The following is a 13,192-nucleotide window of genomic DNA, read 5'->3' as shown; positions in this document are numbered from 1 at the left end:
TCAGTCCTCTCGATTTTGTTTCTGAAGGCCATCAATGTTTGGTGAGCAATGATGAATTTTGTGTTGTTTACTTTTTCCTGTTACTGGTTTTAATATTTGTACTATGGTTTTCACAATCTTTGTCTTGGTTTTTTCTAAAAAAGTGTGTTGTTGGTTTGGAGCTTGACCTAGAAAAGCTGTTGAGCATTGGTTACTTGCCTTAAGTGTTATTTGATGAGTTGTAGAACTAATTTGCATATTCCTTTTAAAGAATTCTATGTGTTCATTAAAGAAATCCTCTGTAGTCTGACTTGAAGGCCTTATGATGGCTGTTATAGGGGGTGATAGTTTCTTTGTAAAGTTTGCAGTACTGGTGAAAGAAGGATGTTCTTTGTTGCTGTTGGAATGAATTGGTTGGGCTATTTCAGGGATGGGCTCACTGGTAGGGTGCTCAGCCTGGGAGATGGATGCTTTCGTCTTCTGCACTTTAAGGGAGGCACTATATTTGGTTTTGGGATTAGTTTTGTGTGTGTGCCTTGGTATTTTCCTTTCAGAGGTTTCTTCTTTGCCATTTCTAATTCTTAATAAATTCGTGATGGATGCTTCTAAGCTTGAGAATTTCTCTTCAAGTGAAGTGTGACTATTTTTTAAACTGCCAATTTCTAGGAGAAGGGAGGGTGAGGTGGAAGGGGGGAAGGAGGAGTTGGTCTGATCAGTAGAGAGCTCAGTTTGGGTTTCTACATTGCTATGTTGTGCTGTTGTGTGCGATTTCCATAAGATACTTGCGTTTTCAGCATTGCAATTTGTTTTCTTTTGGTCTTTAATTTTTATTTCGTACTCAAATATCACTTCAGAGAGTTTTTTGTAATTTTCTTCAAAAATATCCTGTGCTTCAATCATGCATTGTTTTTTCTTTCGTTAGCTGTGCTTCAAGTTCGGATATTTTTCCTTGTAGTGACTCCATATTGGATATATGTTTTGATTCATTGTATTCCAGCTCCTCTATTTTGGCTTCAAGGCTATTTAATTGGGCTAGCAGGGTACAATTTTCTTTTTTAAGAATATTGTTTTCATGTAAAAGTGCAGATCCCTATTTTAGCTGCCATTATTAAACTTTCTTCACTATTTTGCTCCTCATTTTCAACAAGACTTTGTTCAAGTTCTTTAAGTGAGTCACATTGGGGAGTCATTTTGATGTTTGAAGTCTTATTTGAAGAAACAGGAGTGGATTCTCGGTTTTCATGTAGGGAGTGAAATCCACACAACTGCTACATTTCCAAGTTGTTGAATGTGTTTTTGGTCAAGTTTTTAAAACTCTTTGTTTGAAAGATTAACACAGTCTGCATGGAACCACTGTTTGCAGTTTCCAGTGCACAGTATTCCTTTGTGTTTCACTCCTATGGTGCAAGCTCCACATGGGTATTTTGACTTCTGGGGTTTTCTGGCACCTGTTTGTCAATATAATGGTTCTGGAGAAATATAAAGTTAGCAGTTTTTTTAAGCTGGGTTTGGCTGGCTCCTATTGTCAATATAGTGGTTCTGGTGATGATAAAATGGTAGCCTAAACAGTTTTTTATTCTAGCTTTGGCTGATTGCTGTTGTCCTGATGAATAAAATAATGGTAAACAGTTTTTTATTCTAGCTTTGCCTGATTGCTATTGTCATGATGAATAGAGTGTTGTATTAATACTTAATTAGTAAAAAAAGTGTACAATTTTGTTTGATTTTGAGGAGTAATCTAGTTCCTTGTCAAGTAGAAAGATCCAGACAGCCTAAACTAGATAGGTGATGGAAGTCAGATGTAGATAAATAACAGCAGAGTGTTGTGCCGTTTGTCAGTTGCACAGTCAGCAGCTCAGGGTCAGTGCTCCAGTGTCACACAGACAGCAGCAGTACGGTAGGTCAAGTGAGGAGTTTGCTGATGTTTGCACAGTCAGCGATGTTGTTGTTAGCACCTCACGACTACTTGTCATACCATTGATATATTACCACACAGTTTCAAAGTAGGTCACCGTATGACGCGTGTACTGTTCCATATGGTATGTCTAATTTTTATAGGCTTGTGCATTCATGGTATAAATTAAATATTTTGCAAATATCATTAATAATGATAAACAATTGTTTTTGTAGTGAACGTTTATGCTTAAGATTGATTAATTTAAGTAGCTTAAAATTTTTGTTCCTTGAAAAAAAGTATTCTCGAGTTCTTCTAAGTGTAGTTTTTTGGTAAATAAATGGACTTACAGTTTAAAGATTGTGTTTGTTGTGAAGAAAAGTAGGCATTTTGTTGAATTTCCCACTTAAATCACACTTTAAAAACTGGATCACTTTCATGTAGAATGATGGGTGTCCGCCATGTTGGATTTGAGTCCCATGTTGGATCCTATTTCATAAGTCAAATTTGGAACTCATTGAAAAGTGTTATATTATGTAATAACCATTTTATATTTTTTGTCAGTCTGTTGCTGTTTTATTACTCAAAATCAGTTTAAAAGACTTTGTATGTTTCATAAATATCTAACATTTTAACTTTGTGAAAATGTTTACACAGCTAACTCATACAAGGTTTTAGCTTTTTAAATAAATTTTTCAAGACACGGTCATAAGAGCACGCTTAGTTAGGAACTATATTTAAAAGGTGGCAACTAAAAAAATACTATCACTCCATATTAAAACATTTTTACATAAACCTTAGTATCTTTATTATTTAAAAATGTGTTATCGATTTTATAATGAAGGTATAAAGTTTATTAAAAGCTGCTGAGTTTAGGATTAAATTTTGTTTTGTATCCTATGGATCTGAAGAAATTCTTATTCATTCCAGAATTGAAATCTTTCTCACCATAATGAAATTTGCTAAGGCCTAGATATTTTATGTACTTCATAATACAATTATTTTATATGGACTTATCATTTAATTACTGATCACTAAATGTTATTCTGAATAAAAACTAAATTTATAAAAAATAATTGTCGGATTTAAAGTTTTTATATAAGTACTGTAATTGTGAATGTCACCATTTTCAATGGATTAATAAGGGTTGAGCCACATTAAAACATAGAACTGTTATTGATGAGTACTGTACTATCCTTATGCAACTTCCACTCAGATTTGTGGTACAGAATATTTTAGTTATTGATTTACCAGCTTTCTAAATGTTATGACAAAAAAATTGAAATGAGTAGAATCATGTTTAAATTTTATATGAAACTCATCCAAGAGGTTTTCTTTTAACTATTTATATAACATGAAGTTTAAATAACTAATTTGAAAAGGCAACAGAATTTCCAACATGTTCCGTTGTTAAATGTTACAAGAATAGAGCACTGTGTTTTCAGAATAAATTTCAAACAAAAGAGGAATTTTAATTCATTAAAAACATATTTTATCCCTAATTGCTGTATCAACACTCCTGGAATATATGTTTTTTTTCAATCTGTTTTCTAAAACTTTTTAAATAAAAATGGACATTGTATTATACAATGGCCGGTTTTGTAAAAATATGTTTTCGTTTCATACTAAAACAAATGTTATTTAGATGTTGTTTCAGAGTGTCAGAGGAGAGGCCTGGGTGTTTGGGCGGTCTGGTCGGGACTGCGGAACCGATATTCTCTGGCCTGTACAGTTATCAGGTGTCCACCAACACATGGCGGGTTCTGTGCTCCGACAACCAGCCCCAGCCCGCCAGCAGTCCTGTGCTCCGCTCTAGAGTTGGCCACTCCATGCTCTTCCACCCGGTATGTATACTTTAACCCAGTTTGAGTAAATATAAAAGTACAGATAGTTCAAAACTGACCGTCATAAGTTATTTGCCAAATCATTCAGCACATACAAGAGCGATTCTGTACATCTGGCACAAACAGAACGCACATTGAGGCAATTTTAATAGCAAGGCATTGTGGATTGTTCATGACCCAAAAAAGTGTTTATTATTGTATGTATTTTATAATAAATTAATGCTTTTGGTGTCACACATGTAAGGAAATACAGGAAAAATCATATAAGCTTCTAAGTGATCTAAAGCGTATAACATTTGACCATTTAATGGAAGAAATTTGTTTACTCAAATTTTGTGGGGGCAGAACATTCTTAACAACCGTTTCTAGTAGACTTTCTCTAAATACTATTTCACTTGATGGCCACTCAATTGATCAAAATAAAATAATTAACCTATTATTAGCTGGCTTATTGTTTTAAAATGCAAACATATAAATTACATAGACAAAAATAGAGTTACATTGTTTTTAAAATTTCGTACTGCTGAAGTCAAACTGTCAGAATCAGAATCAAGAATGTTATTGTCTTTAAACACAATTTGTGCAATGGACAGTTAATATTACATTGCATAATAACAATAGCAATAATAATAATAAAACAATCGAGAACCTAATTTATAAATATAAAATAGTCAACAATACCAATAAGTCTATAACACAAACAATAATTAAAATAACAATAAAACCTGTAACTTATTTAACATATAAAGATGTACATAATTAAAATAACAAAATAATATCAGTATAAATGTACAGTGTCATCGAAAAATAATGCCTAGATTTAATAAAATTATAACATCAAAACCTTTCATGTTAAATGAGTAATTCTTTCACTGGACGATAACTGGTGAACGCAAGTTTTGTTTTTAGTTCGTCTGATTGTGTTTCCCTGTCTTTGTGATGCGCAGACAAGCTGCGCAATCGTCAAGGTCAGCCGGCCACAGACGCGCCGCCGCTCAGTACGATGTTGACCGTGCAACAAAAAGCACAGTGCGTGATTTGGTACGCGGAGTCAAAGTCAATTGTCAGTGTACAGTGGCTCTTTCGGAGAACATATCCGGGTCAAACAGCACCTAATAACAAAGCTATCGTTCGATGGTTTAACCAGTTTAGGGAAACAGGGACCGTCGGCAAAAAATCTAGACCAGGCCGACCAAGAACATCAGAAGAGAATGTTGAGCGTATCCGGCAATCTTGTGTTAGGAGCCCAAAAAAATTCATTGCCCGACGAAGTCTTCAACTAAACATTCCAAAAACAACAATACAAAATGTACTGCACAAACGGCTAAGACTTCATGCGTATAAAATTCAGATAAAACAGCAAATAAAACCTACCGACCGCCCTAAACAAAACTGAATTTGCAAGTTTTATGTTAAATGAAATTGATGATAATCCAAATTTTCTACAGAGAGTGTTGTTTAGTGATGAAGCTACGTTTCACATAAATGGATGTGTAAATCGTCACAATTGCCGTGTATGGGGATCGCAACAGCCAAACGAAATCCACGAGTATGTGCGTGATTCTCCCAAACTCAATGTGTGGTGCGCGTTATTTCATGACAAAGTTATTGGACCTTTCTTTTTTGTAGAAAAAAACCATTAGAGGCCTAGTTTACCTGGACATGCTTGAACTGTTTGTGTTCCCCCAATTAGACGATATCGAACAACAGACTGGACAGCGAATCATTTTTATGCAAGATGGGGCTCCACCTCACTACCATCGCGAGGTACGCGCTGCACTAAACGCACGCTTCCCAAACGGTTGGATTGGTAGAGCAGTCCCCATTTCATGGCCTCCTAGAAGTCCTGATCTTACCCATTTGGATTTCTTTTTCTGGGGGTACATAAAAAATATAGTTTTACGCAGAAAAGATTTGGGATTTGGACCATCTTCGAGAGCGAATTTCTTCTGCAATCTTAACTGTTACGCCAGATATGATTGGACGCACGTGGCAGGAAGTTGACTACAGACTTGATATCTGCAGGGCAACGAACGGTGCTCACATTGAAACATACTAAGGTATGAAAAAAAAAAATTATTTCTTTCCGCACATTTTAAGACTACAACCTTTAAATTACCTTTAATAGTTTTTTTATGACAGTTATTTAAAATCTAGGCATTATTTTTTGATGACCCTGTATTATGATTAAAGTGAGTAAAAAACAAAGTAATTAAAACACATCACTAGTATCACAGGCCAAATATTTGTGTACAGAATAAAATACTTTTTGTTTTAACCAGTTTTCTATTACTTCTTTAAATCTATGTAAAGATACAGACCAAGATTTCTCAGGTAACTTATTAAAAAGCTTAATTTTCATGAATATTTGGCTGCTTTTACACTTTTCTAATTTGACAGAGTATATTAAGCATATGATTTTTCCTGGTATTATGACTATGAATATCTTGTCTGGTTGTAAAATTAGATAGTAATTCTTTAAAATTTATAAGACAACTCTATATATACATACACATGCTAGGAACGGTCATTATATTAAGTTATCTAAAAAGTGGCATGCATGTATCCCTTTTATGAACATTCTTAATAGTTTGCAATGCATTTTTCGCCACATGCTGCTACAGTTGCCTCACAAAGTTTCATAAATTCCATAATTTAGATAAGAGTGAAAAAAGCATAATAAGCTGTGACAAGCATATTTATTGTAATGCTTTTTTTTAGTTTGCGTAAAAGGTAAATAACTCTAAATAATTTTTTGCATAATTGTTCCACATGAAAGTCTCAGCTTAATCTACTATCAAGGTATATCCCAAACAACTTAATAGGTTAAACATCGTTATATAATGCATGATATAAAGAAAATATCATGTTTTCCAGTTTTTGTTTGTTTTATCATTTACTAGTAAATAGTTGGCTTCAAACCACTCTAAAGGCGCGTTTCCACTGAGGCAACTTGTAGGCGACATGTGGCATGCGGCACTGTTGCATGTAGCACGGTGTATTTCAAGTCAGGCAACACGCTGCGACATGTAGCATGCGGCATTGACGCATACTACTTGTTGCGACGTGTCGCTAGACGAATGCCACACTGTGCTACAAAAATACAGTGTGTCGCACGCTGTTGCCATTATTCAGGCAGAGGTGGATGAGTGCGGCAGTAGACGGGCGACATGGAGTGGAGTAATAAAAAAACTACATTATTTATTGAAGACTACCATAATATACCAGAGCTATGGGACAACAGAAGTGTGTTTTATAAAGATAGAAATATTAAATGTGACGAATTAAAACAACTAGCTCTAAACTACAACTGTTCAGTTACTGATTTAAAAAAGAAAGTAAAAAAATTGAGATCTGCTTTTCATCGGGAACATAAAATAATCACTAAACCGAAGAGTGGCTCATCTCCGAAAAAAGAGAAATGGTTTGGGTACAATCTCCTGACATTTTTGTTAGATGTTGACATCTCAAGAGAAACATTTTCAACAGCAGAGACTCTGAGGTAAGTTAATTAAATTTAGGATTAGGAACAGAGTGTCTTTACATACACGTACATTTGTAGGTTAACAGTGATTTAACAAGTATATATTTTTTAAATCATTTGGGTATTTTTCATAACAATAGAGTTCATATTCCACCTTTAAATATTTAAACCTAATTTTTTTACACCTTGTTATTTTTTATATACATTATGTGACATTTAATTTCTATATACTTTGATTGAATTTACGTCACTATGTTCCCGATATCATTAACTAATTATTTGTTACATAATAATGTTTATATATAATAAAATTGTATTATCTTAATAATTTATGCGACAAATACTTGGGATTGAAATTCTGAAGAGATGCATAACTATCACCAGTAGCTAGGTACCGTAAAGTCAACAATACTCGCACTTGAACCGGTATCGCATCCCGACAGTTGGTGTCTGCTTTTTTCACCAAAGGAGTGACCTTTTCGATTAAGTAGTCAAAATCCTGCCTATTCATACCATTGAAATTTTTAAACAAACTATCATCGTTTGAAAGGAGTTTTTCAAAAAATTCCTTGCGATTGTCACCGCTTTTAACAAATAAATCTCTGATCCACCACCTAGGCTTCTTCCTACTTCTTCTTCTGCCATTTGCGAGGATCAAATAAGCAGCAGCTATCACTGCTTCTGAAGACATGACGCACACTACTACAGAAAAATGTTGCACGACTTGAAATGTTCTGGGTCTTGCTACAAGTAACGGCGACAAGTAGCAAGTGACAACTGGCGACATATTTATTGGGCAACAAACTACTTGCAACAAAGTATGAAGACGCACGGTACACATATAGCAACAGAACGACACTTGTAGCATGCTACATGACGCATATTGTTGCCTCAGTGGAAACGCGCCTTTAGGCTCTTTTTAATGCATTATTTTCATCTTGGATAAGTTTGTCTATACTTTTATTATAATTTATAAATGTTACATCGTCTGCATATAATAATGATGAACAAGACACATAAAATGCAAAATCATTTATTGCAATTACAAATAGAAAGGGTTCAAGAAAATATCCCTGTGATACACCAATTACAGTACTTTTTAAATTAGACTTATCTGTGTGCTGGACTACCGTTTGGTTCCTATCCTTCAAATAGGATGTGAACTGGTTAAATTCATTGTATTTGGACTCCACACACAAAAGGTTTTTCTAACAGTAACTTATGACATTACAGTCAAATGCCATAGTCAAATCAATCAGTATTGCAGATGATATCAATTTGTTTTCTAAGTTCGTCAAAACATATGTGTTCACAATAATTTTAACTGCTTGTATAGTATTTCTGCTTGGTATAAAACCAAATTGTTCCCCACAATAAAGGCCATTTTTTTGTAAAAAAAGTGTTAAGTTGAATTTTAATACATGATTCTATAATTTTACTAAATATTGTTACAGAGAGATGGGTTTGTAGCTAGATGGACCTAGTTTATCCCATTTTTTAAACAATTTGAGTCACTTTTGTAATATTTAGTGCCTTAGGGTAAATACCTTGCTTTAAAATCATATTAAACAATGATGTCAGTGGTTCTACTATTAAATGAACATAATTAGATCATAATTTAATAACTCATAGTAATCTTGACCACGAGAAGAACTTAATCTAAATTTAGTATTTAATACATCTAAAACTGTGATTTCTTGCCATTTAAAAATGTTACATCCTGTATTACGATCTATGATAACATTATTTACAAATTCTGTAGTATGATTATCAGATACACTATTATTTATATTTAAAAATCCAAATTCTGTTGCATTAAGTCATTGTTTTAAACTTCAAAATTTTGATATGATTCCAACTTAACACCCATATCTAAAAACTATGTTGTTTCTCCTGCTATCATTAGATGCACTGGTTTAGAAACAGAGAATAAAAAAAAAATGTCTTGTCTGACCAGATTGAAAGGAAACTGTTCATCTTTGCGGGACAACGCAGCAAGGAGTATTTGAATGATTTCTTCACGTACGATGTAGATTCGGGAGTGGTGAAGCAGATCAGTGATGGCAGTAAGAGGCAGATAAACTCTCTGCCAGCCGCTGGCTTTACGCAGCGAGCCACCATCGACCCGACACTCAACGAGATCTACGTTCTCTCGGTAAGTGAATGTTCCTCAGAGATTCTATAGTTGTTATCCAATTAATTTATCATTCATTTAGCTTTCCATTACTACTTTGAAGTAGTCGCATTTTACTGCATTTTTCCTTTCTCCCCCATGAAAGACATTTTTTTCTGCACAAAGGAACTGCATAACTATGTAAATCTTATCAGCCATTATTTAATTATCAACATATTTAATTTTCTGTTTTAGATTTTTATTTTGTTTTTGACATATAAGTTATTAATACTTATTTAATAAGTTAATAATAGTTATAATAACAGTTAATAATACTAATTATTTATAATAGTAATTAATTCATATTGCTTGGGTATAAAAGTTCCAGAATAGGACTAATACTGTGTGATCTTTTTCTCCTGAATTGTGTGTGGTTAAAATCAAAAGAAATATATATTGATGAGAGTTTAAATAGTTTGTTCTTTTTTTAACCCTTTTCACTCCGTGATTTTTTTAAGGTACATGGTGGAAAAAAAACCGGTTCTTATTTACTAGCCCCCCCAAACCCGTTATGCCAGAAAACTCCATGCAAAAATGTCGTATTTTACATGGCTGACACATTAAATTTCTGTAACTTTTTTATTTATTGTAGTAGACTGATGATTCTGTGTTTTGTTTTACTTATACTTGAAATGGATTAATATTTAAAAAAATATATTTTGGTATAAAATATGTTTCTTATATTTTTTATTCTCTTAGAAAAAAAACAATTTTATAAATTTTTTTTAAGTTTGACATGGTAAAACTAATATTATACTTCAACTTAACTCCTTAATCTATTTTTTTATAAAAAGAGCCTTTTATTTATAAATCATGCAACCAAAAAATTGAATGTCCTAGATTGAATGGTATAGATGTTTACAGCAAACATTTGTAATAAGTTCTCATATTCAAAATTTTCATCCTGGTTCTGGTCGTAGTACACAAGTTGATCACTCTGTTGAGGATATTTTGCAGCTATAATACATGACATAGTTTTCTTGTTACAACACAACACAAACATAAATTGAAGAGTACTTATTATAGTTTCTAATTAGGCTTATAATTTACAAAAAAATATTTACACGCAGTCTTGATACACTTTGTTCAACACGTAATGACTTGACCAAACACCCCCATTGCAGGCCTCTCTTGCACTTCACACAATGCAGTTCTAGACCTTCTCCTTTTTCCTCCTCCAGCAATGCTCTAACAGGACTCGCACACTCACAAATTCCACTTTCTTTTTTTCCCGGCACAGGGTTCCAGACCAAACTGATTGCTGCAACCTACATTGATTACCACGGGACCATTCACCACCTGCCATGTTGGTAGCATTTTTCTGCTGTAACCATTCCTGAGCCAGTTCCTGAATAATAGCAGTTGTGTAAACTGAAGCCTAGTTAACTGCTTACCAGTACAGTTTTCCCGTATACAGAATGTATGCGTTTAGAAACATCCTAGGAAAATATGTTTAGAAACCACTTTTTTGCCAGTAGCGAACAGTTCTGCGCTCTATGTCCAAATAGCAGTACAACATCATGATCTGATGTATCAATACCTCCCATGTACTGATTGTACGAGTGAATCATCTTCAGGCTTTGTTTTCACAGTTGTTTGAACACATTTCCCCTATGTTTCTTAACTTGAGACCAGACTCAGCTTTGGATTTGGTCGGAAAGAAAGAGAAGACAGGCTGTCTTTGTGATTTTTTTTTCTCTGTAGCCTAACAAGAGCAAAAACTATCACTTCCTCATATATACTTTCTGTCACTATTTGAAATTTGTCCCTATATTGTGGTGGTATGCCTTTTCTATTTTTCCACATTGTTGTACCAGTGATATGAGTTTTCTATGAGATACAAAAAATCAGCTAAGGGGATGTCTCAAAAAAATGTAGTTGTCACAAAACACATGGTAGCCTTTGTTTCAGGTAAGGACCTAAAGATAACAGTTTTTTTACAACATTAAAGGCCAATCCAGTACCTTGGTTTGTATTGTCCCTGTTTCCTCTGTAACAGTAAACCGCCAAGCAGTAATTCGAAAACTGATTCGCACAAAGCATCCACATTTTCACTCCACCACTTATGGTGTGTGCTTATTCGGTAAATACTGTAGGATTTGGGAGCGACTTTCTTTTGGTTTCCAACCAGGCTCTCGTCGACAGATAATTCTCTGTGTGGTGTATAATACGTTCTAAAAAACTCTGTTATGTGAAAAGTTCCATAACTGGGAGAAATTTTCCACAAGGGTCATAGCCAGTCTCACCTGGCTTTTTTTAGGGTGCGATTGTCGGGACAGTATGAAAAAATTGCAAAATGCTCTCAAAACGGACTATGACAAAACATCTTGACCAAACCATGGCGTTATAAGTAAGTCAGCAGTTGCCCAATAACTTTGAATCGTTAGGTTTTCGTATAATTCCCATGTTAAAAATAACTGCCAAAAATGCTTTTATTTCACTACTGTTAATTTTTTCCACATATGAGCTCTAGTTCATAGAGTTCGGTTTTTAGATGGTTTTGATGGTCTTTCAAGTACTTATCTGCATATAAAATTGGTTTGATGTACAAAATGTTTCCAGTAAATGTACTGAAAAAAAATAAATTAAATAAGAGATTGGCTTTGCATCAGCAAGGGGGGCAATGTTTTGGGCGCAGGTTCTTCATGGTATGAAAAATTGTGGTCATAGCCTAAGGTCAGAGAGCATATCATCAACAACACTCCAAAAACTTTTTCATGGGGCAATAGGCCTACTCTGATTAGCTTGAGAAGCTCCTCTAGGCCTAGGAACAGGGCTTCACATTGTTTACTTCAGTTCTTGGCCCCTGGGGGCAGGAGTGCCTAGGTTTGGATCTGTGTTGTTTGGCATAGGCCTATCACCTAATATACATAAGAATTATTTCGACTTACAATATCCTCATCTGAATCTTCATTGTCGTTCCTGGGATGAAGTCGGGATCCTCATCAGTATCATCCAACAACATCCTCACCATAATTCACTGTTCATCTTTCCGGACTCATCATAATAGTTTCCTGAAATAAGATTTCACTCAAACTCATCGTCTATTAACATCGGGAGGCCAGATTCGACGCACTAAACTATTTTTATATGAGTGTTCTCACTAGCTGGTGACATTTCTCGTCTTCTTTGACTCACATTTTCATACGAATAAAAACCAATCAATATACGAAGGAATAATCCAAACACGCTTTGTTTACAAACACTACAAGTCGACAATACGTTGTCGTAACGTTGGAAACAAGAAGTAGACTGACAGCTGTTTCCAATCGTGATCACCGGCACAAAATTCAGACATAGAGTACAGCAACTAGTACATCATTTTTACTCGTCAATTCACGTATAACGTCATAACACCGAATATTTTTAGCTTTTGGTTTGTTACTAAGCCAGTGCAGTTGATATCACTAAAAACCAACATTACCGATTATTAATCGGATCCGGACGAGGTTTTGGCGAGACCAGCTGGATCCGATCTCGTCGGTCGTCGGAGTTTTAAAGCATATTTGTATATCCAATCTGATCGGATGTCGGAGTTAAAAGAGTTAAAGTTAAAATTCTGTTTCAACAAAATCAAACTAAAAATTGCACATTTTTTAAATTTTTGTAAGATCTGCCATTGAAATACTTACACTAAAGTTAGAAATGTTGGAAAAGAAGAATTATATTTTATTCCTCAAATGTTTGAGGTATCCCTCTCCTCCTTACTTTAAGTACTATTTGTTGTTGCTCCCTTGTTTTGTCATCCACCTTCCTAAACTGTCTCTTCCTATTGTATCCTCAGTTAACAAGTCCTTGCTTTGTAAACTAACACTGCT

General features: G+C 34.4%; 1 protein-coding gene across 2 annotated transcripts in view; it reads left to right on the top strand.

The window, feature by feature from the left end:
• LOC124354709 (muskelin) overlaps positions 1-13,192 on the top strand; it is a 92,228-nt gene that overhangs the window by 51,364 nt on the left and 27,672 nt on the right. Inside the window, exons 9-10 of one of the 2 annotated variants that reach the window (XM_046805364.1) lie at positions 3,519-3,717; positions 9,159-9,356. In XM_046805364.1, coding sequence (XP_046661320.1) covers positions 3,519-3,717; positions 9,159-9,356 — 397 coding nt within the window. The remainder of the gene's footprint in view (positions 1-3,518; positions 3,718-9,158; positions 9,357-13,192) is intronic. The other variant, XM_046805365.1, reaches the window with a different exon arrangement.

Source organism: Homalodisca vitripennis, chromosome 2 (genome assembly GCF_021130785.1).
Source record: "Homalodisca vitripennis isolate AUS2020 chromosome 2, UT_GWSS_2.1, whole genome shotgun sequence".
NCBI lineage: Eukaryota > Metazoa > Arthropoda > Insecta > Hemiptera > Cicadellidae > Homalodisca > Homalodisca vitripennis.
This window is presented reverse-complemented; position numbering and strand designations above follow the sequence as displayed.